At 46.7% G+C, this 27,817-nt stretch overlaps 2 protein-coding genes across 3 annotated transcripts in view; both read left to right on the top strand.

Annotated features, from left to right (window-relative positions):
* KAT6B (lysine acetyltransferase 6B) overlaps positions 1–27,817 on the top strand; it is a 745,545-nt gene that overhangs the window by 471,472 nt on the left and 246,256 nt on the right. The window lies entirely within an intron of this gene.
* On the top strand, positions 4,631–8,050 carry LOC142309864 (uncharacterized). The gene is made up of 3 exons (XM_075347319.1): positions 4,631–6,417; positions 6,762–7,199; positions 7,433–8,050. The coding sequence occupies exons 2-3, from the start codon at positions 6,762–6,764 to the stop codon at positions 7,976–7,978; spliced, it is 984 nt and encodes a 327-aa protein (XP_075203434.1). The 5' UTR covers positions 4,631–6,417; the 3' UTR covers positions 7,979–8,050.

The following is a 27,817-nucleotide window of genomic DNA, read 5'->3' as shown; positions in this document are numbered from 1 at the left end:
AGAGTGGGGATAAGGGGCAGCCTTGTCTGGTCCCGTTTCGTACAGCAAAGGAGGAGGATAAAGCCCCATTAACCCTGACCTTAGCGGTTGGGTTATCATATAAAGCGCCAATTTTCTGTATAAATCGGGGTCCCAGTCCCAACTGACCCAATGCTGCCCTCAGAAATCCCCAATGGACTCTGTCAAAGGCTTTCTCAGCATCGATGGCTAGGAGACCCAATGGGATCGAATTGTTTTTAGCTTTAGCAATAAGAGACAAGGTTTTAATTGTATTGTCTCTTGCTTCACGGCCTTTGACAAACCCCACTTGGTCTGTGTTAATAACGGAGGGCAGGAAAGGGGACAATCTATCAGCCAAAATCTTAGAGTAGAGTTTTAGATCCACGTTTAATAATGAGATAGGGCGATAGCTTGCAGCCAATAATGGGTCTTTCCCCGGTTTGGGGATCACGCTAATGTGTGCTTCCAGAGACTGAGGGCTTAGCCTTGTGTCTTCATCAATAGAATTAAATGTTTTGGCCATTATCGGGGCTAATTGGTCCTTAAGTAATTTGTAAAAAGCCGGGGTGAACCCATCGGGGCCAGGGGATTTACCTGATGGAGTAATTTGAATTGCGTTACAGATTTCGGATTCTGATATATCCTCCTCCAGGATCTCTATAACATTGCTATCTAGGGAAGGCAAGGCTGTCTCCTGTATATATCTCCCGATTTTATCTGCCAGGTCAGTGGGTGGGAGCTCCGCATATTGCCCTTTAATATTATATAGGTCTTTGTAGTAGGACCGAAAGACCTCCAGGATCTCTGTTGGATCATATGTTTTGTCTCCTTTGGTGTTGATGCATGGAATGTATGAGGTGTTGGCCCGGGGGTGCAGCAGTCGTGCCAAAGGACGACCACATTTGTCAGATGAATTATAATAAAAAATTTTGACTCTCTCTCTATGGTAGAGAAATTTCTGGTCCAATAGGGTTTTTAGGTTAGTTCGTTTAAGGACGAGGTCAGCCAGAACTGTGGGGGTACGTGTCAGTTTATGTGTATTTTCCAGCTCATGTATCTGTGTTAACAAGTTATCAATCTCTTCAGCTCTTTCCCTCTTGATCCTAGAGCCGTGCTTAATCAGTATTCCACGTAAGACACACTTCAAGGTCTCCCATTGGGTAGGCTGAGAAGTTGGGTCAGAACTATGGACTTGCGTAAAGGAGTCAATTGAATCTCTCAACTCCGTTAGGCAGAGATTGTCTTTGAGTAAATTGTTGTTTAACCTCCAGGTCCATGAGCGCTGGGGGAGGGAGGGTACCTGAAGGGATAGGTAGACTGGGGCATGGTCGGACCAAAACATTTCCCCTATCTCTGTAATGGGATGCCAAGCCAACGCTCCGTGGCTTACCAGAAAAAGGTCTATCCTGCTGTATGAGTTGTGTGGTGGGGAATAATATGTGTAGTCCTTACCTTGGGGGTTTAGGATTCTCCATACATCAATCAGTCGGAGGGCGTGAAAAGTCCGCTTTAGGGCACTAAGTTCCTTAGTGCGGACACTGCTGCGTCCAGAGGAGGAGTCCATGGCTGGGTCTAGAGTAAAATTGAAGTCACCGCCAACCACCAATGTCCCCTCTGCAAAATCAGATAGCTGCGTCAGAAGGGCCCTACAGGTAGAAATCTGATTAGTGTTAGGTAGGTACCAGTTTGCGATTGTAAACATCGAATTTGCGACCTTCAGTTTAAGAAATATATAGCGACCCTGCTTGTCTATACAGGAGTCGACTATGGTGTGCACTAAGTGTTTATGAAGTGCAATCGATACTCCTTTAGATCTGGCCTCTGGGTTAACACTGTGAAACCATACTGGATAAAATCTATCTCGCAGTATGGGTACATGATCCTTCTTGAAATGTGTCTCCTGCAATAGAAGAATCTGAACCTTTTTTTTGTGCATAGAATACAGGACCTGTGAACGCTTTTGAGGGGTATTAAAACCCCGTATGTTAATAGAGCTAAAGTTGAGGGTGGTCATGTTGGTCCAGGGGCTTTAGAGAGCGTGAAGGGATCTGGGAAAGATAGGGGAAGGGAGACAAAGAGAAGTGGACAAAGATAAAAAAGGGGAAGGAGAGAACGGGAAGAGAGAAGGAGGAGAGGAAAAGAAAAAGAAAAAGAAGAGAGAGAGAAGAGAAAAAAAAGGGGGGAAAGGGGGGGTTACTTCAGGAATACAAGAGAAAAAGGGAAGATGTAGAAGATTCGAGAAATCACAATACCAAACAAAGGACTAGTTATACAAATAACCTATCTATGAAATTTTACTCTTAGAGTGAGCAAAAGTTAACCGTGAACGATTGGGGGCCAGTGTGTTCTACACCTGCCTGCAGTGTGTAGAGCCCCAAGGGAACGTGAACTTTCAACGGAGGCATGCTCCCCGCCGGACCGGCCCCCGGCCCAACTCAGTTATATATGTGAACTTTAATGTACCAAACCCATCGATCCTAGAACCCTATAAACTCTATATAGATATGAAATCAAAATTATCAATCCCATCTTTAGAAATAATGGTGCGTGACAACGCCTGCACAGACCAAAGTGCTCCAAATGGCAAAACCATCATTCTCTCCCCACATTTCAGTGGATCCCATTTGAGGCAGTCCAAGGACTCTCAGTCTCCACTTGGTGATGGTGCTCCAGTCTTTACTCCACTCCGCCGCCGCGGGCCCCGATCTCTCTTACGGACCCGCTGCGACCGAGGAGCCTGTGCCTCCACCCCTGGAACCCCGTGAACGTATGGCCATTCGGAAGCATTGATATGCACCACGGGTATCCCAAGGGCCTCACAGAAATCTGGGATATCTCTTGGAGACTGTATCACATGTGAGGAACCGCCATGCCGGACTTGCAATTTAAAGGGGAAACCCCATGAGTAGAGGATGTTTCTTTGTCTCAGGGCATCTAATAAGGGCCTTAGAACCCTGCGCTTTTGTAATGTGTGCCGAGATAGGTCCTGCAACAAATGAATCGGCGTGTTCTTGAATAAAATGGGATCCTTCTGCCGTGCCTTTCTCAGGATTTCATCTTTTATCTTGTATTTATGGACTTTGCATATTATGTCCCGTGGACTAGAACCTTCAACTGGTTTAGGGCCCAGAGATCTGTGTGCTCTGTCTAATTCCAAACGGGAGTCCCGTGGAAGGCCCAATATAGAATTAAAAAGATGCCGCAGTGACTCATCTATATCTTGGGGGGCGAGGGTTTCTGGGATGCCCCTTACCCTAATGTTGTTTCGCCTTCCTCTGTTTTCCAACTCATCAAGCAGATCTGTTAAATGTTCTATCTGTTGGGCTTGTGTAGATAATGCTGTTGCCTGTGCCTTCAGTTGCAGTGAGATAGATGTAGTGCAGGATTCAGACGCCGTCACCCGTTCTGACAGTTGTTGCACCTCCCCCCTGATTGAGGCCGATTCTGCTCTGTAAGAGGCTTCTAGTCTGGTGATGTAGTTTTCCATTTCCTCTCTAGTGGGGATGGTCCTTATTCTGGCTTTAAGGTCATCCCACACACAGTCCTCTTGCGTTTCCTCCTGCATATCCCCATCCCCTGAGACAGATGGTGAAGATCTAAATACAGCAGGGGTCAAGCCTTTTTCTGGGGAGGAGGGAGTCCCCACTGTCAGTGCACTGCTTTTTGATGTTGACAATGACATATGAATTGAGGGGGATCCTATCTCTGACTGCCCGAGGAGCTGATTATTCAGGGACAATGAGGAGTTATCAGGAGCAGGGATAAAGCTGGTGTCACACTAAGCGACAGCGACAACGACGTCGCTGTTACGTCACCATTTTCGGTGACGTAACAGCGACCTTGTAAGTCGCTGTTATGATCGCTGCTTAGCTGTCAAACACAGCAGAAGCAGCGATCATAACGTCGCTGTGCTACATGTGCAGAGAGCAGGGAGCCGCGCTTAGCGCTGGCTCCTTGCTCTCCTAGGTACAGTACACATCGGGTTAATTAACCCGATGTGTACTGCAGCTACATGTCACAGTGCAGAGAGCAGGGAGCCGCGCGCACTGCTTAGCGCTGGCTCCTTGCTCTCCTTGCTACAGTATACATCGGGTTAATTACCCGATGCATACTGCAGCCACATGTCACAGTGCAGGAGCCGGCACTGGCAGCAAGAGCGGAGGCTGGTAACCAGCGTAAACATCGGGTAACCAGGGAAAGGGCTTCCCTTGGTTACCCGATGTTTACGCTGGTTACAGCTTACCGCAGCTGCCAGTGCCGGCTCCTGATCGCTTCATTTCGTCGCTCTCTCGCTGTCACACACAGCGATGTGTGTGTCACAGCGGGAGAGTGACGACCAAAAAATGAAGCTGGACATTCAGCAACGACCGGCGACCTCACAGCAGGGGCCAGGTCGTTGCTGGATGTCACACACAGCGACAGCGACGGGACGTCGCTGCAACGTCACAGAAAATGGTGACGTAGCAGCGACGTCGTTGTCGTCGTCGTTATGTGTGACACCAGCTTTAGAGTCACAGTGTCTGCAGCCTCATGTTGACCAGCAGCGTTCAGGTTGTTAGGGAGCGCACACACAGCAGCATATGAGAGTGTGTTATCAGTGGGGCTGAGGTTTTGAAGTTCCCGCCTATTTTCTGAAAGGGCTACAGGCGCTGCTGTTACCGATAATCTCTGCTGCGGCTGTGGGGATGTCTGACACTTCTTACCCTCTGCCTGCATTCCTGGTTCAGTAGCTGCCGTGTCTGCGACGTCCTCTGTCTCTCTGCTGCTGTGGGGAGCGTGCTCTCCACGAGCGACCGCCGCCATGTCAGGTAAGGAGGGGGCACCCTGATGCAGCAGTCCCTCGTCCGCTCCTACCTCTGCTCGCTGTGTTCCGTTCGGCTTGTGGGGGCTCCCGTCTCTCCAGGAGGTTCCCTGGGCACGTTCTATCTGGCAGTGGTGGGGCAGGGAAGGACCCCCAGACACTTCAGCGGCCGCCATGAAGGGGTCAGTCTGCGTCAGGCCCTGTCCCGCTGAGCTCCTCAGGAACCTTGCGATGCTTTCTGAGGGAGGCACAGGAGAGTCTGTCAGCGTCCCCCCGCCAGTCCCCTTCTTTTTAGCCGGCATTTACTTCTGTATTGCTGGGTGGGTATGATTAATAGGGCTCAGGGACAGTTCAGGCACGGGAGCAAGATTTTTTAGCGTCCTCACTCCTCCATTGCCAGGCCACGCCCCCCCTTTAGTCTCGTATTAATAGCTGGATATTATAAGTCATTTTAATTTTCTGTACTCATTATTCTGTATCTAGTGATGTATGAAGAGGGGGGAGAGTAAGCTATTCCCTCAGACTTTGTTTATCTATGCTTCTCCTGTCAGTACAATATGGCAGAAGACGAAAGATTTATTCAAAGTCAAGCAATTTACCATCTGAAATAGATTATTGTTACAAGTTCCTTATCTAGCGACCTGGTAATTAAGCGATTTACAGTTTGTTTCAAGGCTAATGTGATATGTGAGTTTTGCAGATGTTTACTTTGAATGTATTGCTATAAAAACAGATGCAGAAGGGCAGACACTCTTGCCTATTGATCCTGAAAGGTGCTTTTGAGTTGTCTCCTTATATATGAGAATAAAGCAGATATCTTTGGCTTCCTTAATTGATAAATATGAATTTCTCCTGTCAGTTATATAGAGTGGTCAGGCACTTACTGGTGGTGGCCACAGCTTATAAGCAAAAACCTGGTGACAGGTTCCCTTTAAATATGTAATCAGATCAAGTTCATATTGGACACTCTAAAGGTCCAGTCACACATAACGAGATCGTGAACGAGATCGCTACTGCGTCACACTTCCTGGATCGTTGCTGAGTCGTCGTTGAAATCGCATGTTGGGTGTCACACATAACGACTTTATGAACGAGCATGCGTCCTGTATAACGATCTTGCAAATCGTCGGGTCCCTGTCACACAGCAACTATGTTAACAATTCCGATCCCATTAGGGGCGCAGTGAAATGCAGTGAGCCATGTAGGCGTGCATTTGCGTCGCCTTTTCCATACCCCCTCCGCTTTCATTGGTGACCAATACTGCGTTCTGATTTGGCGGCCGGGCGGGCGTCGCCTTTTCCATGCCCTCCGCTCTGATTGGTGGCCAATACTGCATTCTGATTGGGCAGGCAGGGGGCGTATCTAGCGGTTAAATTTTGTATCGCGTCACCCTTTGTCACTTCTTTTGAGCTTTGCTTTGAGAATAGAACCTGCGACTCCACCCTGATTCCTTCGTCCTTTGTACCCGGTCGCTTGGTTGGGGTTTTTTGGATCGAAGCCGCATCTGCACCCGGAATCATCCCTCCAGCGTTCTCGAGTGTTTACGGTGAGATCGAATTTGCGATTTGCGATTCCGCCAGGATTCTACATTGATAGACATACACTTCTTTGAAAAGGTAGGTCTTTATTGGGGGGGCTCATTTTTGTTTAATGTTCTTGTTGTTATAACATGTTAGTATTTATTATGTGAGTTAATTAAAGTGGCTGGCTTTTATCTGTGTGTATAATGCCTTTTACTGGGGGTCTCATATGCGTACATCAATAGTGCCGTTTGTAATGTGTCCTATCCTAGCATCGCTAGCTCTTTTGCCTCTCAGCTACAGCCGCCATTTTGTGTTTCTGCCACACATAGAACAGGGGGCGGCCATTTTAGTCTCTGCCACACCATAACTAATAATTGTGATTGGTTTATTGCAACTTCTGTTATGTTTACATATAATTTTTGCATTCTGTATTTCAGATGTCTTATTACAACAAAGAAGAGTTTGTGCGTGAGCTTTTGGATTTGTATAAATCACTGCCCTGCTTGTGGAAAATAAAATCAGCAGAATATTCGGACAGAATAAAAAAACAAGCGGCCTATGCCCCATTGGTGGAGCTTTTTAAAAAACACAGTGGAGGTGAGGCGGTGGATGCCAAACTTGTTAAAAAGAAAATACAAGGATTGCGGACTGTTTACAAGAAAGAAGTTAACAAGGTCGAGCAATCCAAAAAGTCTGGGGCCGGCACCGACCAGGTGTATGTTTCACCTTTGTGGTACTATAATCTCCTTGAATTCACAAGGGACCAGGAGCTACCTCGAAGGATGGAAAGCTCATACCAACTAAACCAGGATCCGCAAACAGACATCCCAATCGATGACATACCGATCGATGACAACACCTCCGCTGTTGAAGATGTAAGTACCTTATTTGCTTCACGGTACATAGCATTAAAACTTTTCATGTACATGCCATTGATGAATACAAAATAGTAACTTCTTGTTACCATGATTTATTGTGCAGTTTTGAAAAGTTATCCCTTCCAGTTCAGATAAATACACTCCAATACAATTTTGTCACACTTAAATTAAATATAATACCTATTAAAATGTATGGCTTTAACTTAACATTTATTTTTCTGTTCCGTCAGACAGATATGGTGAGGCCCCAATTGAACGAGAACCCCACCACGTCTATCGAGCCGATTGTGGATGATAATGAAGCACCTGCGCCCTCTGGTGAAATGCGGCGAACAAATTTCCGCAAAAGGAAGGCCGCCCCTGTGACATCCGCCGACTTTTACTCTTTAGCGAACAAACTTCTATCCCAGCCAAAAAACACACCAGTTGATAGCTTTGCGACATTTGCATCAGACAGACTCAACAAACTGGATTCCACACAGAGGGAGCAAGCAGAGAGACTAATGATTGAAGTCCTAAGAAAGGCAGGCCGAGGAGAACTTGATGACACTGACACTATATGTAAGATGAACCAGCCCCATCATTCAACTTCATGGATTCCTCCCCAGCCCCTACGAAGTATACCAAAGAGAATACCTCAACCAAGCTTGCACCTTAACCTCCCCCCACAGTATCCCCACCCACAGTATCCCATTTATTCAAATGAATCATTTTTATCCCAACTGTCGTCTCCCACCCGGCCAGAATATGCCACCCAATATGAAGAGGGCAACTAAATTTTGTTATTTGTGTGTAATTTTAATTGATTGTTTTATTTTCATTGTAATAATAAATTTATGTTGGTTCAATCTTGCAGCCTGCTTTACTTAATTCAGCATATGGTTGTGACGCCCTGGCAAAACACGGTAGTTACAGAGGTTGTACCATACTCCACACTCATTGGCATACCACCACACAACCCCCACACTCATGTACACCAAACAACCTGTAAAGCCTAGTCACCCCTTCGTGACAATAAGGACATAGCAGTGGGCGGGACCAGGCAGATGGGAGCGCCCACTTAGGGGTCCTGAGATGTCAGGGGCGGGACCACTGTAGTCAAGTACTGACAGTTGAAGTGAAGTAGTCTGAAGCATAGCGGAGTCAGGGGTTGGGGTCCATGTATGTAATATAATGTTTGTGAGTGTTAATTAACCCAATGTGTACTCTGGCTAGGAGGGCAGGGAGCCAGCGCTAAGCGGTGTGCGCTGGTGACCAAGGTAAATATTGGGTAACAAGCGCTTGGTTACCCGATGTTTACCGTGGTTACCAGTGTCCTCAGCTTCCAGACGCCGGCTCCCTTAAAGCGCAGCATCGCTTCCAAGTCGCTGCTGGCTGGGGACTGGTCGCTGTTGAGATGTGCCTGATTGACAGCTCACCAGCGACCATGTAGCGACGCACCAGCGATCCTGACCAGGTCGGGTCGCTTGTGGGATCGCTGCTGCGTCGCTAAAGGGTGACGGTACCCTTATACCTTTACTATCATTTAAAGCTCACGCGGTTCACTAATGTTCAGTGTTCCGTCTTCAAGTTCCTCTGGCGATGGTATTCGGTCATCGGATTCCTCAGGCAATGGTATTTGGGCTTGGGGTTTCTCCGACGATGGATTCAGATTTCAGGTTCCACTGGTAATCGTATGCAGTCTTTGTGTTCGTCTGGGGCTCAGCACACTTCCCGATCATTCCACTGCAGGCAAAATGAGCCTGACCTACTGCACACACGTCTTCTTCCTTGGTAATCTTGGCATCAACTCCACCTTCTCGCTACTGGCCCAGCCTTTTATATATTGCCCACTGCACCACAGTTGCCACCTGACTCGACATCCTGCTCTGCCAAAGGCGGAATAATGGGGTTGGTGCATCTATACAGATGCATACATGTAATATAATGTTTGTGAGTGGTGATAAATGTTAACTTGCTTTTTGAAATGACACGTACCAAACAGCAGATATCAATTTCAAAGTTTTTATAAAACAACATGTACTGGAGAGGGTTCAAGGCCAGAAAGAAGCCATTGAAGACCCCAATCCAAAGCAAAGCGTAACATATAACCTTGGGACATTGGAAAATTAGTATGGCAAACAATGAGGGATTCCAAAAACATATACAGTTAGGGCCAGAAATATTTGGACAGTGACACAAGTTTTGTTATTTTAGCTGTTTACAAAAACATGTTCAGAAATACAATTATATATATAATATGGGCTGAAAGTGCACACTCCCAGCTGCAATATGAGAGTTTTCACATCCAAATCGGAGAAAGGGTTTAGGAATCATAGCTCTGTAATGCATAGCCTCCTCTTTTTAAAGGGACCAAAAGTAATTGGACAAGGGACTCTAAGGGTTGCAATTAACTCTGAAGGCGTCTCCCTCATTAACCTGTAATCAATGAAGTAGTTAAAAGGTCTGGGGTTGATTACAGGTGTGTGGTTTTGCATTTGTAAGGCCGGTTTCACACATCCGGCTTTTCGCTTGTTTGCCGGATCCGGCGCTCTCCCATACCGTGACTACAGTACAGTGACAGCGCAACAAGCGCCGGACACATGCTGTCATGTGACCGGCGCATGTGACCCGGAAGTTACAGCGCTGTCACTGTACTGTATTGTCTGTACGGGAGAGCGCCGGATCCGGCAAACAAGCGAAAAGCCGGATGTGTGAAACCGGCCTAAGCTGTTGCTGTGACCAGACAACATACGGTCTAAGGAACTCTCAATTGAGGTGAAGCAGAACATCCTGAGGCTGAAAAAAAAGAAAAAACCCATCAGAGAGATAGCAGACATGCTTGGAGTAGCAAAATCAACAGTCGGGTACATTCTGAGAAAAAAGGAATTGACTGGTGAGCTTGGGAACTCAAAAAGGCCTGGGCGTCCACGGATGACAACAGTGGTGGATGATCGCCGCATACTTTCTTTGGTGAAGAAGAACCCGTTCACAACATCAGCTGAAGTCCAGAACACTCTCAGTGAAGTAGGTGTATCTGTCTCTAAGTCAACAGTAAAGAGAAGACTCCATGAAAGTAAATACAAAGGGTTCACATCTAGATGCAAACCATTCATCAATTCCAAAAATAGACAGGCCAGAGTTAAATTTGCTGAAAAACACCTCATGAAGCCAGCTCAGTTCTGGAAAAGTATTCTATGGACAGATGAGACAAAGATCAACCTGTACCAGAATGATGGGAAGAAAAAAGTTTGGAGAAGAAAGGGAACGGCACGTGATCCAAGGTACACCACATCCTCTGTAAAACATGTTGGAGGCAACGTGATGGCATGGGCATGCATGGCTTTCAATGGCACTGGGTCACTTGTGTTTATTGATGACATAACAGCAGACAAGAGTAGCCGGATGAATTCTGAAGTGTACCGGGATATACTTTCAGCCCAGATTCAGCCAAATGCCGCAAAGTTGATCGGACGGCGCTTCATAGTACAGATGGACAATGACCCCAAGCATACAGCCAAAGCTACCCAGGAGTTCATGAGTGCAAAAAAGTGGAACATTCTGCAATGGCCAAGTCAATCACCAGATCTTAACCCAATTGAGCATGCATTTCACTTGCTCAAATCCAGACTTAAGACGGAAAGACCCACAAACAAGCAAGACCTGAAGGCTGCGGCTGTAAAGGCCTGGCAAAGCATTAAGAAGGAGGAAACCCAGCGTTTGGTGATGTCCATGGGTTCCAGACTTAAGGCAGTGATTGCCTCCAAAGGATTTGCAACAAAATATTGAAAATAAAAATATTTTGTTTGGGTTTGGTTTATTTGTCCAATTACTTTTGACCTCCTAAAATGTGGAGTGTTTGTAAAGTAATGTGTACAATTCCTACAATTTCTATCAGATATTTTTGTTCAATCCTTCAAATTAAACGTTACAATCTGCACTTGAATTCTGTTGTAGAGGTTTCATTTCAAATCCAATGTGGTGGCATGCAGAGCCCAACTCGCGAAAATTGTGTCACAGTCCAAATATTTCTGGACCTAACTGTACAGTCATATTAAAAAATGTGGCCACGCCTATTAATTTTAACATTTTAATTTATAAAAAATTGCTATTTCAGTTTCATATATGTAATAACTGATGGACTGAGTAATATTTCTGGTTTGAAATGAGGTTTATTGTAGTAACATAAAATGTGCAACCCGCGTTTCCTTAAAATTTGAAAGGTCACTTTTATGTTTTCGGTGCCCATACTTTTGCATCGGTCAAATTTTCTTTCAATGCGGATTGCACATTTTCTGTTAGTACAATAAACCTCATTGCAATCCAGAAATATTACTAAGTCCATAAGTTATTAGATATATGAAACTGAAATAGCTGTGGCAGAAACCCTTATTTTTAAAAAGAGTTAAAATTTTAGCATTAATAGGGGGTGCCAAAAATTTACCATATGACTGTATGTTCCTCCAGTTTACAAATGGATTACTGGCTGCTGCCCTCCCCTTGGCCAGCCACATAACGGGCCAGCATCGCTGCATGATGCTCCAATTTGGCCATCAGTCTCCTCTGGGCTGAGATAATTCGTCTCTGTGAAGCCCTGATGTTCGCTTGAGAGGAGACGAGGTCTGCCAAAGTGGGGATGCCTATGGAGGGAATGGTAAAAGTTTAAAATCATAATTTTTATTTCTGCTTATTATTACGAAGTAGGAGATTCATGTTTAAGACTTACGGCTTTCCCCCTCGTCCGATATAGAGGGACTGATGGAACCCGTTGGACTACCATCTATGAAAACAAAAAATACTTTATAGTACTCAACAGTTTTATGTTTTGCAATTTATATGGAGTTTATGTTATATGAAACAATTACCGGGAGCCGATTCGGCCGATGCCCCATGTGGGTGCTCCTCCTCCTCTGGTGGCTGTAGCTCCACCGGGGGCTCTGGATCCTCCTGGGGCACATGCTCCTGTGGGGGCTCTTGAGCCTCTGGGGCCCCTTGCTCCTCTGGGGGTTCTTAATAAAATATGAAGTTTAATGGGGTTGCGTTATGATACATATAGGACTGTGGGGGGTACATTATAACATATGGCGGACTACGTAGCCTACCTTATACATGGACTATGGGGGTGCATTATAACACATTGGGGACTATGTGGTGCAGTATAATATATGGAGAACTATGGGGTGAATTATAATACATGGAGAACTCTAGGAAATGCATTATAGTACATGAAGGACTATGGGATGCATTCTAATATATGAAGGGTTATGTGGGACCCTTTATACTATATGGAAGGCTATGTGGGGCCATTATTGTATTTGGAGAACTAGATACGAGGGGGTACAAAGATAAAAGCAGGAGATGGAATCGTTTTATGCTGACGGAAAAAGGCTCCTACCCACAGCACCCAGCTTTCCCATGCTGTGATATGGGAAAGCTGGGTGCTGAGGGAATGATGTTTAGCCAAGCATGGGGAAGCTGGGTGCCAAGGACAAGATGTATATCAGAACATATGAAAGCTGGGTGCTGATAGAGGGATTTCAGATCATGAGAAATCTGGGTGTTGAGAGTTGAGAGTGTCAGCGTCATTTTCCTGTTCCCTGAGTGTCAGTGTCATTATCCCGTACCACAAGTGTCGGTGTATGTGGAGGGGGGCCCAGATCTGAATTTTGCACCGGGGCCCATCAAACTCTAGTTACACCACCGTATATATATCTATCTATCTACATATATATAAATAAATATATATATATTGTGAGGTAGCGTCGTCGGCTGCGCTGCAGAAGACACGGGATCCAGGCACCAAGGTTCACAGCACACGGTTTATTATCCAAAGAAAAGTCCACAATAGTACATATGTGCCTTTCCGGCAGAGAACTCAGGGAGATGTGATCACTCCCTCACACCCGGCACACCTGCCCTCGTTCCTGTTTCCTTTTAACCCTTCCTTAAGCCTGTAGGGAAACAGGATTAACCCTGGAGTGGAGTTATTTTCTATCATGGAGTGAGCACAACCGGGGCGAGACATACCGGCCGTCATAGATAACCCCGGTCACAGTCTCACATACCCCCCCCCTCAGTTCAAGCGTGCGGGGTTGAACTCCTGCCATCAAACACGGGCCGCGGGACAAGGCATCGGCATTGCCCTGCAACCTACCGGCCCGGTGTTCAACCGTAAACCGGAAGTTCTGCAGAGAAAGGAACCACCGGGTAACCCGGGCATTCCGTTCCTTGGCGGACCTCATCCAGACCAGTGGAGAGTGATCCGTCACCAAGCGAAACTGACATCCCAGCAGGTAATAGCGTAGGGACTCCAAGGCCCACTTAATCGCCAGGCACTCCTTCTCCACTACGCTATAATTCCGCTCGGGAGGGGTGAGCTTCCTACTTAAGAAGGTGACGGGGTGTTCCTCCCCCTGAACCACCTGAGACAGCACTGCCCCCAGGCCGACCTCCGAGGCGTCAGTCTGTACTATGAACTCCTTCCGGAAATCAGGGTTTACAAGAACGGGCTGTCCGCACAGGACCCCCTTCAGGGCCCGGAAGGAGTCCTCGGCCTGCGGAGTCCAACGCACCATGACGGACTTCTTGCCTTTGAGAAGGTCCGTCAAGGGGGCTGATAGTCCCGCAAAATCTTTTACGAACCTCCTGTAGTACCCCACGATACCCAGAAAGGCCCTAACCTGCTTCGTGGTCAGGGGTCTAGGCCACTTCTGGATCGCCTCAACCTTGTTAATTTGGGGCTTAATCACTCCTTGGCCTATTACGTAGCCCAAGTAGCGGGCTTCCGTGAGTCCCAACGCACATTTCTTGGGATTGGCTGTCAATCCGGCTGTTCGAAGCGCGTCCACCACCGCTTGTACCTGTTCCAAGTGGGTCTGCCAATCGGAGCTGTAAATAATGATGTCATCAAGGTACGCTGATGCATACGCCTGGTGGGGTTCCAGCACTAAGTCCATCAACCTCTGGAACGTGGCCGGAGCGCCATGTAACCCAAAAGGCAAGACAACATAGTGGAAGAGACCCTCCGGCGTAACAAAAGCGGTTTTCTCCTTGGCGGACTCTGTCAGTGGCACCTGCCAGTACCCCTTGGTCAGGTCGAGCGTGGTAAAATATCGCGCCTGTCCCAGCCTATCAATCAGCTCATCCACCCGGAGCATGGGGTAGAGATCGAACTTGGATATTTCGTTCAATCTCCTAAAGTCATTGCAGAACCTTAAGGAGCCATCGGGTTTTGGTATTAGGACAATCGGACTAGCCCATTCACTCCGGGATTTTTCGATGACCCCCAGGCGTAGCATTGTCTTCACTTCCTCTGATATGGCTTGTCTTCGAGCCTCCGGCACCCGGTATGACTTCAGGCGTACCTTCAGGTGAGGCTCGGTGACAATGTCATGTCGTATCAGACTGGTCCTACCCGGCAACTCGGAGAAGACATCGGGGTTCTGCTGAACCAGCCGTCTGGCCTCTCGCCTCTGTTGCTTGGTGAGGGCTTCTCCAATCCTTACTTCCGGTTCGTCCTCTCCGGAGGTTGCTGGAGCCGGGTTTGAACGACCCGAAGAGGAGGGAGATGGGGGAAAATCAACCATCAGGCTTTCCCGTTCCTGCCAAGGTTTTAATAGGTTGACATGGTATATTTGTTCAGGTTTCCGCCTACCGGGCTGCAATACCTTATAGTTGACCACCCCGACTCTTTCCTTTATCTCGTAGGGGCCTTGCCACTGAGCCAGGAATTTACTCTCCGCCGTGGGGATCAATACCAACACCCGATCCCCGGGTTTAAAGGTCCGCACGGTGGCTTGTCTATTGTAGCGGCCGCTTTGCGCGGCCTGAGCCTCCTGTAAATGCTCCTTCACAATTGGCATGACCGCGCTTATGCGGTTCTGCATTCCTAAAATGTGTTCAATCACACTTTTATGGGGGGTGGGCTCCTGCTCCCAGGTTTCTTTTGCCAGGTCCAACAATCCCCGGGGATGTCGCCCGTATAACAATTCAAAAGGCGAAAACCCCGTGGATGCCTGTGGCACCTCTCGTATGGCAAACATCAAATAGGGAAGCATCATATCCCAGTCTTTCCCGTCTTTGGAAATCACCCTTTTGAGCATGGTTTTCAGGGTTTTATTGAATCGTTCCACTAAACCATCCGTCTGAGGATGATACACAGACGTACGCAACTGCTTGATCTGGAGTAGCCGGCATAGCTCTTTGGTCACTTTAGACATGAATGGGGTCCCCTGATCCGTAAGGATCTCCTTGGGCAACCCCACCCGGCAGAACACAGCAAACAACTCCCGAGCTATAAGCTTTGCTGCAGTATGTCTGAGAGGTATCGCCTCGGGATACCGGGTGGCATAGTCAACGATCACTAGGATATGCTGGTGCCCTCGAGCAGACTTTACGAGGGGCCCCACCAGATCCATCCCTATCCTTTCAAAAGGGACTTCTATAATGGGTAACGGTACCAACGGACTGCGAAAGTGGGTCAGGAGTGCGGTAAGCTGACACTCCGGGCAGGTTTCGCAGAACCGTTTTACCTCCCCAAAGACCCCGGGCCAATAGAACCTTTGCAATATTCGCTCCTGCGTTTTCTTGACCCCTAGGTGACCACTCATCAGGTGTTTATGAGCCAAGTCGAGGACCCGCCGGCGATACGGCTGGGGCACCACCAGCTGCTCTACCCCTACGCCCCGTATTTCATCTACCCGGTAGAGTAAATCCTGCTTAAGAGCGAAATGGGGGTACCTTACCTGGGCACCGGGCAGCTGTGCCACCCCGTCAACTACTGTCACCCGACTCCGGGCATGTATTAATGTAGGGTCCTGGAGTTGGGCTGTCCCAAACGTATCCGGGGACGCCTCCAACTCCGGGATGGGCTCGACCGTCTCAGCCTCTCCTGCCAATACCTCTAGGGGCGACCTATCAGGTTCACATTCTGTCCCTATCATGGGGACCCCTACGGCAGGCGTCCCGGATTCAGGATTGTAGGGCTCAGGTCCCGGACTGACCAATATCTGAGGGGACTTAGGAGGTCCCTTCCATAAAGTCCAAAAATAGGGCAGATCCCTTCCTAGGATCACATCATAGGGAAGAGTATTAATAAGTCCCACCTCATGTTGCACCTGACCGCAAGGTGCTGTGATGGTGACTATCCCCGTGGGATAGTCTCGGCAGTCCCCATGTATGCAAACCACCCCCACGGTACGTCCTGTGGCCTTTACTTTAGCCCTTAGGGTTGATCGCACAAGGGTCACTAAGCTTCCGGAATCCAACAAGCCTGTAACCGGACATCCATTCACCTGTATTTGGCACAAGTGGGGCTCAGTCTCTGGGTAGACCAGGTCAGCGGTACACACCACCTGAGCATACATTGAACCCCGCCGGGTAACCCCACAATCCATGGGCTCCGTGGTGAGTGGACACTGGGCTTCCATATGTCCCACCCGCTGGCACCGCCAACATCTAATAGGGAAGGACACCCCCTTGACGAGTTGTCGTTTAGGGTACATAGTTTTCCGGACCTCAGGGACGGAGGGTGCGGCCTCAGACGGGACGGTAGCGGACTCCCGCACCGGTGTCAGCGGTGGGTCCTTGGCCCTAGGCTTGGAGGGGCCGGACCGACGGGCGGTACGCAAAGTCTCAGTGTCCCGTATCAAGTCCTGCGTAGCCACATGCCGCTCTATCAGGCATACTAATTGGTCCAGGGTACTTGGGTCGCCCTGTCCAACCCACCGTTGAATGGTGACGGGTAAAGTGCGTACAAAACGGTCAACAACTACCCTTTCTACCATTTGCGCCGGGCTCAGAGTGTCAGGCTGCAACCACTTTTTTACGAGATGCAACAAGTCATAGGCCTGGGAGCGTACGGGTTTGGCTTCCTCATAGAACCACTGACTTACCCGCTGAGCCCGTACATATGTATTCACCCCCATCCGAGCAAGTATTTCGGCTTTCAGGGTTGCATATTCTAAGGCGTCCTCGGTACAGAGGTCCAGATATGCTTTTTGGGGCTCCCCCGTCAGATAGGGCGACAATACCTCAGCCCACTGGGGAGTCGGCAGTTTTTCCCGCTCGGCCACCCGCTCAAACACCGCCAGGAACGCTTCCACATCATCCCCCGGGGTCATCTTTTGCAACGCTTGTCTCACCGCTTTCCGGACGCTGCTGTCGTCACCCGGTCCCGGGGTTGTTGCTGCCGGTCCGGCCCGGATCGATTTGGCCAGGAGGACCATCTGTTCTTGGTGCCTCTGTTCCTGCAATTTCAAGGATTGCTGCTGATGATCCAACGTCCGGAGCAGGTGTGTATTCGTCTGTTGTTGCTGTGCCGTAGCCTGAGCCAGCTGCTTTAATATGTCCTCCATGGCGTCGCCGGGTTTGGGCTGTAGTATAGTCTCTTGAATCCAGGACATGTGCTACCGGGTCACCAGAAATGGAAGCTACACCTCACCGGGCTGGCATGCCCGCATTCTCCACCATATGTGAGGTAGCGTCGTCGGCTGCGCTGCAGAAGACACGGGATCCAGGCACCAAGGTTCACAGCACACGGTTTATTATCCAAAGAAAAGTCCACAATAGTACATATGTGCCTTTCCGGCAGAGAACTCAGGGAGATGTGATCACTCCCTCACACCCGGCACACCTGCCCTCGTTCCTGTTTCCTTTTAACCCTTCCTTAAGCCTGTAGGGAAACAGGATTAACCCTGGAGTGGAGTTATTTTCTATCATGGAGTGAGCACAACCGGGGCGAGACATACCGGCCGTCATAGATAACCCCGGTCACAGTCTCACAATATATATATATCGATGTATATAGATGTTTCTCTCTCTCTATATATATATATATATCTAAATATATTTAAATATATAAATATATATTTGAATATATATATATAAATAAAAATATATATGTGTATATAAATATGTATATATAAATATCTATCTCTCTCTCTCTCTCTCTCTATATATATATATATGTAATATCAAAATATATATATATAAATATATATATATTTGAATATATATATATATATATATATATATATAAATAAAAATATATATATATATATGTATATATAAATATGTATATATAAATATCTATATCTCTCTATATATATATATTTTTATGAAGACCATTATAAGTTGCCTAGACACACTCATCTGCACCTACCTTGGTTAAGCTGCCACTCTGCCTGTATGGCAGAGATCCGGAGATCCGGGCACTGGAACGATACCGCAGATCCGCAAGTTTTTTGCGGATCTGGGCACAGGTCCTCTCCAAATGGAATCTCCTCCTTAGCCCACGTTGGATCCTGCGCAATACATTTTTTTTATGGAGAAGTGGATGCTCTTGCGACCCACGACAATCATAGTCGCGAGCATCCACTTCCCTTATCAAGTAGCGTACCTCCGCCTCTCCCCAAGCAGTCGCTCTCCTGCGTGACGCCATCTTTATGATCGGTCGCAGTTGCGGCTGCGTAGCATACGCAGTTGCGTCACTCATGGTGATGCCTCTCCACATCTGATTCGACGGATAGCGTCACATGAACGCTAGCTCCAATCAGATTGGGGTAGGCGGTGACCCTGCTCCAGCCAATGGCCGATGATATTGCATCTTCGGCCATGGCTGGATTGTAATACTTCTCCAAAGTTGATTGGTGAAATATTACAATTGCTATGATTGAAGGTGAAAGTGCGACTCACTTTCATCAACAAATCATAATGATCTTAGCTGCAGAAATGAAATCGCGCCATGACGCATACGGTGTGTCAAGGGTCGTTTTAGCACACACTGCGTGCGCACATACAATTGTAGAAAGTAGATAATGAGATGTCGTTCGATGACGGTTTCGGCGACGCACAAACGGCCCCGTTTTAAAAAATACAAGTATACGGCTTCATAGATAACATTGTGAGTGTGATCTTTTTTTTTTATTATTTTTTAATCGCATTTGCACATGGAAATAATAATTGTAGAAGAGCCCTAAATGATGTATCCCTCACACAGCTGAACGCCAAATTGATGAAGTAAATTAACCTTTTCAGGGTTTCACACAAAGAAAAGCAATGTTGAAGTTAAAAGTGAACATTTTACTTTTTAACCCAAAAATCTAATTTTAGTCATACCATTGAGCATTTTACTAGGGTATCATGAAAAAATTCACCATAAAATATATTGTGCAATTTCTTCTTAGTACACCGATATGTTATATGTGGTGGAAATCAAGTGGTTGGGCGCATATTTTGGCATGCAGTTGTTGCGAAAACGACACTTGACGCCACTTATTCATCATGTTCGTCCGCTGTGTGGTCTGGACATAGCACAGTAATGACGTCACCCACCGCTGTCCTGAGCTGACAGCGGTACAGTGATGAGAAGAAGCGCTATGCTCAATCTCAATGTGCGATCCGGAGCAGGGGGCCCGATGCTATCGCTGACACCGTAGGCAGCCGCCGCAAGGCCCCTCCCCTGGGTTCACGGGTCCCTCAGCACTGCCAGGGGAACCCTTCTAATATCCCAAAAAAATGTCAAAAATTGAACTGATGTAAAGTAGCCCTTAATAGTGAATGAATGACAAACAAATCTTGTGAAAAGTAAAAACAACTGTTTATTAAAGTAATCATTTAAAAAAAATGACATTTTAGTATAAATGTGATGAACATAACACTACATGTAACCAATATTTTAAAATTAAGAAGGAAAGTTTATTAAACAAATCAATACAAGAAATTATAGCTCTGCATAAATGTGATCAATACAAGTCTATCTAATGCTGCCACGTAATTGCACCAGGACCATTAAAATATTGGCAGTAGTTTTCTCGACAGGCCTTTGCATCATCAGTATTTCTGCCGGGTGCCAATGGTTGAAGTCCTGCGATTGCGGGATCGTCAGAATGCCATTCGCCAAGCACCACTTCCCCGTTTAAGTCAACAGAGTCTATAAAGCCTGTTGGACAGTACGCAATTGCATCTCGCCGGCGAAGAAAGTTGTGAAGGGCGCAACAGGCCAAAACAACTGCGTCTGTCGATGGTAGACTCAGGTTAATCGGTGTGTGGAAAACTCGGAAGCGATTTGCCATGATCCCAAAAGCATTTTCCACAACCCTGCATGCCCTTGATAATCTGTAATTGAACCTTTGTCTTTCTGCCGTTAGACTTTTCTGGGGGAATGGTTTCATGAGATTGGGATGAAGTGGGAATGCTTCATCGCCCACAAATACAAAATTAAGGTTTGCGGTAGTGTCAGAGTTGGGGGGCAAGTGCAGTTCACCATTTTGCAAACGTTCACCAAAGCCTGTGTGCTCTAAAACCCCACCGTCAGAAACCCTGCCATTCATGCCAACATCAACAGCAATACATTCATAATTGGCATTCACAAGGGCCATTAGGATGATGCTAAAATAGCCCTTATAGTTATAAAAATAGGATCCGCTGTTCAGTGGTTGAGTGATCCGCACATGTTTCCCGTCCAAAGCCCCACCACAGTTCGGGAACTGCCAAAGGTGCTCAAAATCGGAGGCAATCTTTTGCCATTCCTCCACAGTTTTTGGGAACTCAATGTGGTTACACAGACTGTGGAAAATTGCTCTACATGTCTCCGGAATAAGAACGCTGAGCAGGGACCTTGAAATTGCAGAAGAAAAATGCAAGTCTTGCAGGGAGCGTCCGGTGGCCAGGAATTGCAGCGTGAATGCCAATCTTTCATTTGCCGGGATGGCAGCACGCTTCGCTGTATTCTTGCGCTGAATAACAGGCGTAACTCTTTCGAGTAAAAGGTTGAATGATTCCTCTGATATCCGCAGAAAGTTCTGGAAATCCTGAGGATTATTCTCCTGCAGCTCTCTTAGAAGTTGCATGCGGGAGTATTTGTACCTCTTCTGCAGCCACTCTCTGGTCCACATGCAACGTTTTCGTTTGGAACGCCTCTGTTCCCCTTCACATAGCCGACCGGCCTCAAACATCAATGCAGCACCCAGCACAGCACGCTGCGTGTTGTTCATGTTGTCCACACTGCAAAAAAACATGTAAAGTTGAGAGAAGTTGCAATAAAACAATCACATTTTTTTGGGGGTGTGTGGCAGAGACACTAAAATGGCCGCCCCCATAGAAGTGCACCAGTTCTATTTGTAGCTGTGTCAGAGACACAAAATGGCGGCTGTAGCAGAGAGACAAAATAGGCAGCAATACTAGATAAGGACACATAAAAGAATGGCACTATGGATGTACGCACAAAAGGCAATATGTATACAGATAACAGCCAACCACTTTCATTATCTGCAATAATAATTACTATCTATAAATACAAATATTATCAATACTATAACAAAACCATGGAACAAATAAAAAAAACTTTTCAAAAATGACTTACCGTGTACAGAAAATACAGCCCCGTCTATGCTATCTATTAATAATCGCAGTTTCGATCCTCACAGCGACACGCTCGGGAACGAAGGAGGGATTAATCCAAGTGCAGATGCGGCTTTGCTCCGAAAACCAAGCAAGCGGGAACAAAGCACGAATGAATCTGGGTGTAGTCACAGGTTTGTTCCCAGAAGACTCAAAAGGGAACAAAGCATGAAGCGATACCCAATCAGAATGCAGTAGTGTTCTCAGTGCTAACCAATCGGTGCAGAGAGGGGCACGGAAATGGTGACGTAACTACACGCTATTGTTCTCAGCGCCAACCAATCGGTGCAGAAGGGGCGTGGAAACGGGGACGCAACTACACGCCTTCATGCATCTCATCTAGGTCGTCAACGAAATCGTTAGTAGGGTGTCAAACATACAGATTCATTCAGCCCAGCAGGACTCCAACGAGCCAAAAATGGCCCAAGCTGTTCGGCATCGATCAGCGATTTCGCAGCAGGGGGTCAATCGTTGGTACGTGTCAAATGTGACGAGATCGCTATTAAAGTCGTTCTTGCGTCACAGAAACTGTGACGTAGTAACGATCTCGTTCACGATCTCGTTATGTGTGAAGTGGCCTTTTAGGAGCCATTTTAGCATTAGCACGGCTGCTCCTCTGGGCTGGGGAAGATCCCTGTCCTACAGTCCCGTTCTTGTGCACATACCTCTCCATTATGTCTGAGGGGCATGCACACTATCTTATCTCCTCTTTCCCACCTCTTATCAGCTGGTTTGTGTGCTAGGACTGCAGGGGTCTTGATAAAGAAGCAGGAGCTCTCTTCACACGCTGCCTTCCATGTGAGCGCAGGACCCGGAAGTCACAATTAGGCTATGTGCGCACGTGTGCGTAATTCATGCAGTTACGCTGCGCTTTGTAGCACAGCGTAACTGCATGCGTCCTGCGTCCCCTGCACAATCTATGGAGATGTAACGGGGGCAGGGGGCGCCTCAGGGGGCAGGGGGCGCCTCCGCTCACTCTGGGCTTCTTCCTCCGCCCAGGCCAGCCCAGCACTTCGTTTGGCGCCAAATTTTCACGCCTTAAGTAAACCCATGAAGACGGCCGCCATCTTGCCGCCATTTTGTGGCCCGTACAGCACATCAGGCACCACTTGGTCATCTTCACAGTTTCTGGTCGGGGTCTCTCGCATGCGAGCCCGATCCTGCCGACTACGCCAAAATGTAACGGGGGCAGGGGGCGCCTCAGGGGGTGTAGTCGGGTCCCCTCGCCTTGTGGGCCGCAGGCTGAACCCCGGCCCGGCCGTTACTTGCAAAACAGGTGTGTTGTTGGGGCTGAGTGTGGATGCATGGGGCTTATTCATGACAGCGTTCTTTCTGTGCTCTCCAGCTCCTTCTTCACTTTCAGGAAAGAGACAATTGCAGGCAGCGGGTAAACCAAACACCGTTTTATTAAACAAAGCTTCCAACTTTCTGTTTGCAGCAGGCTTACTTTAGTACGTTACAAGTTACAAGTCCTTTTCTACGAAAACGGTTTCCTTTTCCTCTACGGGCACTTTCCTTTGCCTGCAGGGGCCAATTGTTATCCCCCTAGCAGTGGTACTCCTATCCCGATTTTAGTCCAGCCCTTTCCCAGGGATTTGTATTGAACTAGGGGACGGCTCCAGTACTCACTACCGGCTCCGGATTAGCTCCAACTTCTTCGCTCCACTGCCACAGCACCCACTCCTGCACTCTGCCCCGGCACTTCTCCTCAGCTCTCTCCCATGTTACATCTCACAGCACACTGCCCTGCATTCAGAGCCCAACCCCCCTTCTCTTCCCTCCTAGGCTGCCCTGCCCCTACCTTCCCTGTCACTGTTACCAGGGGAACCACTCACTACACTGGCACCTAGGGGGGGAAAGAACCGTACATAACACATAACATGGTACAATGTGCCACCATACTCCTGTGGCGTCTTCAGGGGGGGATTCTCTTTCCCGGTTCGGGGGTCCGACTACCCCTTACAGAGATTGTGCAGGGGCCGAGCGCACGTGGCATATTAGAACGCAGCGATTTGGCTGCTGCCCGAATCGCTGCGTTCTAAGAAGTGACATGTCACTTCTTCCGTGCGCTTTGCCGGCAGCCCCAGCTCTGTCTATAGGGAGAGGCAGCATGCAGAGCGCACGGTCTCGCCGGCACCATGCGCTTCAGAAAGCGGCTTTTCAGCTGCGCTCTGAAGCGCACCTTTTAGGTGCCGTGCAGAGCGCACACGTGCGCACATAGCCTTACAGTGTATTAAGTGATAGAAAGACTATACAAACATTTTTTATACAAATATGTCACAAAATATGATCAAGGTACATTATGAAAAACAAGAACATGGGACGAGTATACGCGTACCTATTGAAAAAACAACTTAGATTCAGTGTTTCTCAAATTGAAAATCGTTGAAAATCTATACCAATTCTAGAGACAAAGAAAGAACATGGTAAGTATAATATGATATGCAAGATAAGTAAAACAACATACAGACCATAAGGAAGTAATATGGAAGCAAAAGAGTATACAAGATCTCATGAAACCAAGAGTAAAAAGAAAATAGGCAAAAAACAACTAACTTAATAGATATTCTTGGGATATGTTACCTCAATGACAAAAGAACGGAAATATCGTTTCCACGTATGTCCGCCAATATGGAATGTTTGGGAAAGTAATGTCTATCAATGTAGTACTAATGGTTACAAGCCCATAAAAATCAAATTGTTACAATGAGAGATTAATATCAGAGTCAATGTAAGTAAAAATAAAATGCAAATGAAAATTATGACGGGCAAGGTTAAACGTGGAAATAAATAATGAAAAACTGGACGAAGATATGACTTGACATACCTGTGAAGACAATATGAATCCAAAGGATTTATGTATCCTTGTGAAGGAGGTAATAAATATCCTTATGTTGATAAGGTGTCTAAGGGGCACTTTGCACACTGCGACATCGCAGGTGCGATGTCGGTGGGGTCAAATTGAAAGTGACGCACATCCGGCATCGCATGCGACATCGCAGTGTGTAAAGCCTGGATGATACGATTAACGAGCGCAAAAGCGTCGTAATCGTATCATCGGTACAGCGTCGGCGTAATTCATAATTACGCTGACGCAATGGTCCGATGTCGTTTCTCGCTCCTGCGGCAGCACACATCGCTGTGTGTGAAGCCGCAGGAGCGAGGAACATCTCCTACCGGCGTCACTGCGGCTTCCGTAGGATATGCGGAAGGAAGGAGGTGGGCAGGATGTTTACATCCTGCTCATCTCCGCCCCTCCGCTCCGATTGGCCGCCTGCCGTGTGACGTCGCAGTGACGCCGCACGACCCGCCCCTTAACAAGGAGGCGGGTCGCCGGCCACAGGGACGTCGCACGGCAGGTGAGTGTGTGTGTGAAGCTGGCGTAGCGATAACTTTCGCTACGCCAGCTATCACCACATATCGCTGCTGCGACGGGGGCGGGGACTATCGCACTCGGCATCGCAGCATCGGCCTGCGATGTCGTAGTGTGCAAAGCCCGCCTTAGACTATGTCTATATACATATACAGTACAGACCAAAAACTTGGACACACCTTCTCATCTCCAGAACAACTGTTAAGAGGAGACTTTGTGCAGCAGGTCTTCATGGTAAAATAGCTGCTAGGAAACCACTGCTAAGGACAGGCAACAAGCAGAAGAGACTGTTTGGGTGAAAGAACACAAGGAATGGACATTAGACCAGTGGAAATCTGTGCTTTGATGTAATGAGCCCAAATTTGAGATCTTTGGATCCAACCACTGTGTCTTTGTAGAAAAGGTGTACGGATAGACTCTACATGGCTGGTTCCCACCGTGAAGCATGGAGGAGGAGGTGTGATGGTGTAGGGGTGCTTTGCGGGTGACACTGTTGGGGATTTATTCAAAATTGAAGGCATACTGAACCAGCATGGCTACCACAGCATCTTGCAGCGGCATGCTATTCCATCCGGTTTCCGTTTAGTTGGACCATCATTTATTTTTCAACAGGACATTGACCCCAAACATACCTCCAGGCTGTGTAAGGGCTATTTGACTAAGAAGGAGAGTGATGGGGTGTTATGCCAGATGACCTGGTCTCCACAGTCACCAGACCTGAACCCAATCGAGATGGTTTGGGGTGAGCAGAGTGAAGGCAAAAGGGCCAACAAGTGCTAAGCATCTCTGGGAACTCCTTCAAGATTGTTGGAAAACCATTTCCGGTGACTACCTCTTCAAGCTCATCAAGAGAATGCCAAGAGTGTGCAAAGTAGTAATGAAAGCAAAAGGTGGCTACTTTGAAGAACCTAGAATATAAGGCATATTTTCAGTTATTTCACACTTTTTAAAGTATTTCATTCCACATGTAAAATTCATATTTTGATGCCTTCAATGTGAATCTACAATTTTCAGAGTCCTGAAAATAAAGAAAACTGTTTGATTGAGGTGTGTCCAAACTTTTGGTCTGTACTGTATAATAAGATTAGCTGATAAATTTATTGCATCAATGTAGATCATAAAAAAAATTATTGTATGTGCAACATACCTGTTATCACATGATGTAGTGTTTATATCAATTAACAGTGCTGTATCAGAACACATATTAACCCTTTAGTGACGGAGCTAATTTTCACCTTAATGACCAGACCAAATTTTGCAATTCTGACCAGTGTCACTTCATGAGGTTATAACTCTGGAACGCTTCAACGGATCCCGGTGATTCTGAGATTGTTTTTTCGTCACATATTGGACTTCATGTTAGTACCAACTTTAGGACAATATTTTTTGTGTTTATTTATGAAAAAAATTGACAAAAATTTTGAAAATTTAGCAATTTTCAACTTTTGAATTTTTATACCGTTAAACCAGAGATTTCTGTGACACAAAATAGTTAATAAATAACATTTCCCACATGTCTACTTTACATCAGCACAATTTTGGAAACAATTTTTTTTTCGTTAGGAAGTTAGAGGGGTTCAAAGTTTATCAGCAATTTCTCATTTTTACATCAAAATTTACAAAACCAGTTTTTTAGGGACCACATCACATTTGAAGTGACTTCAATAGGCCTAGATGACAGAAAATACCCAAAAGTGACACCATTCTAAAAACTGCACCCCCCAAAGTACTCAAAACCACATTCAAGAAGTTTATTAACCCTTCAGGTGCTTCACATGAACAAAAGCAATGTGGAATGAAAAAAAGCAAAAATTAAATTTTACCTAAAAATGTTGCTCTAACCCAAATTTATTCACTTTTAGAAGAAATAACACAACAAAATGGACCTCAAAACTTGTTCCCCACTTTCTTATGAGCGCGCCGATACCCCACATGTGGTCAGAAACCTCTGTTTGGACAAATGGGAGGGCTCGGAACAGAAGGAGCAATATTTGAATTTTGGAAAGCAAATTTGGCTGAAATAGATTGCGAGCACCATGTTGCATTTACAGGTCCGCTAAGGTACCTAAACAGAAGAAATCCCTCACAAGTGACACCATTTTGGAAACTAGACCCCTCAAGGCTTCTATCTAGGGGTATAGTGAGCATTTTGGATCCACAGGTACTTCACAGATTTTGTTAACGTTACGTTGTCATATTGAAAATTTTAATAATTTTCTCAAAAATGTTGCTTTAGCATCAATTTTCTCACTTTTTCAAGAGGTAATTCCAAAAATTTGACCACAAGGTTTGTTAACCACTTTTTTATGAGCGCGGTGATACCTCACATGTGGTCTGAAACCTTTGTTTGGACAAATGGGAGGGCTTGGAACGAAAGGAGCAATATTTGAATTTTAGAAAGGAAATTTGGCTGAAAAAGATTGCGGGCACCATGTCGCATTTGGAGGTCCCCTAAGGTACCTAAACAGCAGAAACCCCGCACAAGTGGCCCCATTTTGGAAACTAGGCCCCTCAAGGAATTTATCTAGATGTTTGGTGAGTACCCTGAACCCCCAGGTGCTTCACAGAATTTTATAACGTTGAGCCATGAAAAAAAAAAAATAAAATTTTACCACAAAATTGTTATTTCAACCAGGTAGCTTTTTTTTTACAAGAGTAAAAGGAAAAAATTCAGCATAACATTTATTGTGCAATTTCTCCTGAGTTTGGCGATACCTTATATGTGGTGGAAATCAACTGTTTGGGTGCACAGCAGGGCTCGGAAGGGAAGGATTGCCATTTGACTGCAAAATTGGCTGGAATCAATAGCGGACGCCAGGTTGCAATTGGAGAGCCCCTGAGGTGCCTAAACAGTGGCTGTCCC

The sequence above is a fragment of the Anomaloglossus baeobatrachus genome, chromosome 5 (genome assembly GCF_048569485.1).
Source record: "Anomaloglossus baeobatrachus isolate aAnoBae1 chromosome 5, aAnoBae1.hap1, whole genome shotgun sequence".
Classification (NCBI taxonomy): domain Eukaryota; kingdom Metazoa; phylum Chordata; class Amphibia; order Anura; family Aromobatidae; genus Anomaloglossus; species Anomaloglossus baeobatrachus.
This window is presented reverse-complemented; position numbering and strand designations above follow the sequence as displayed.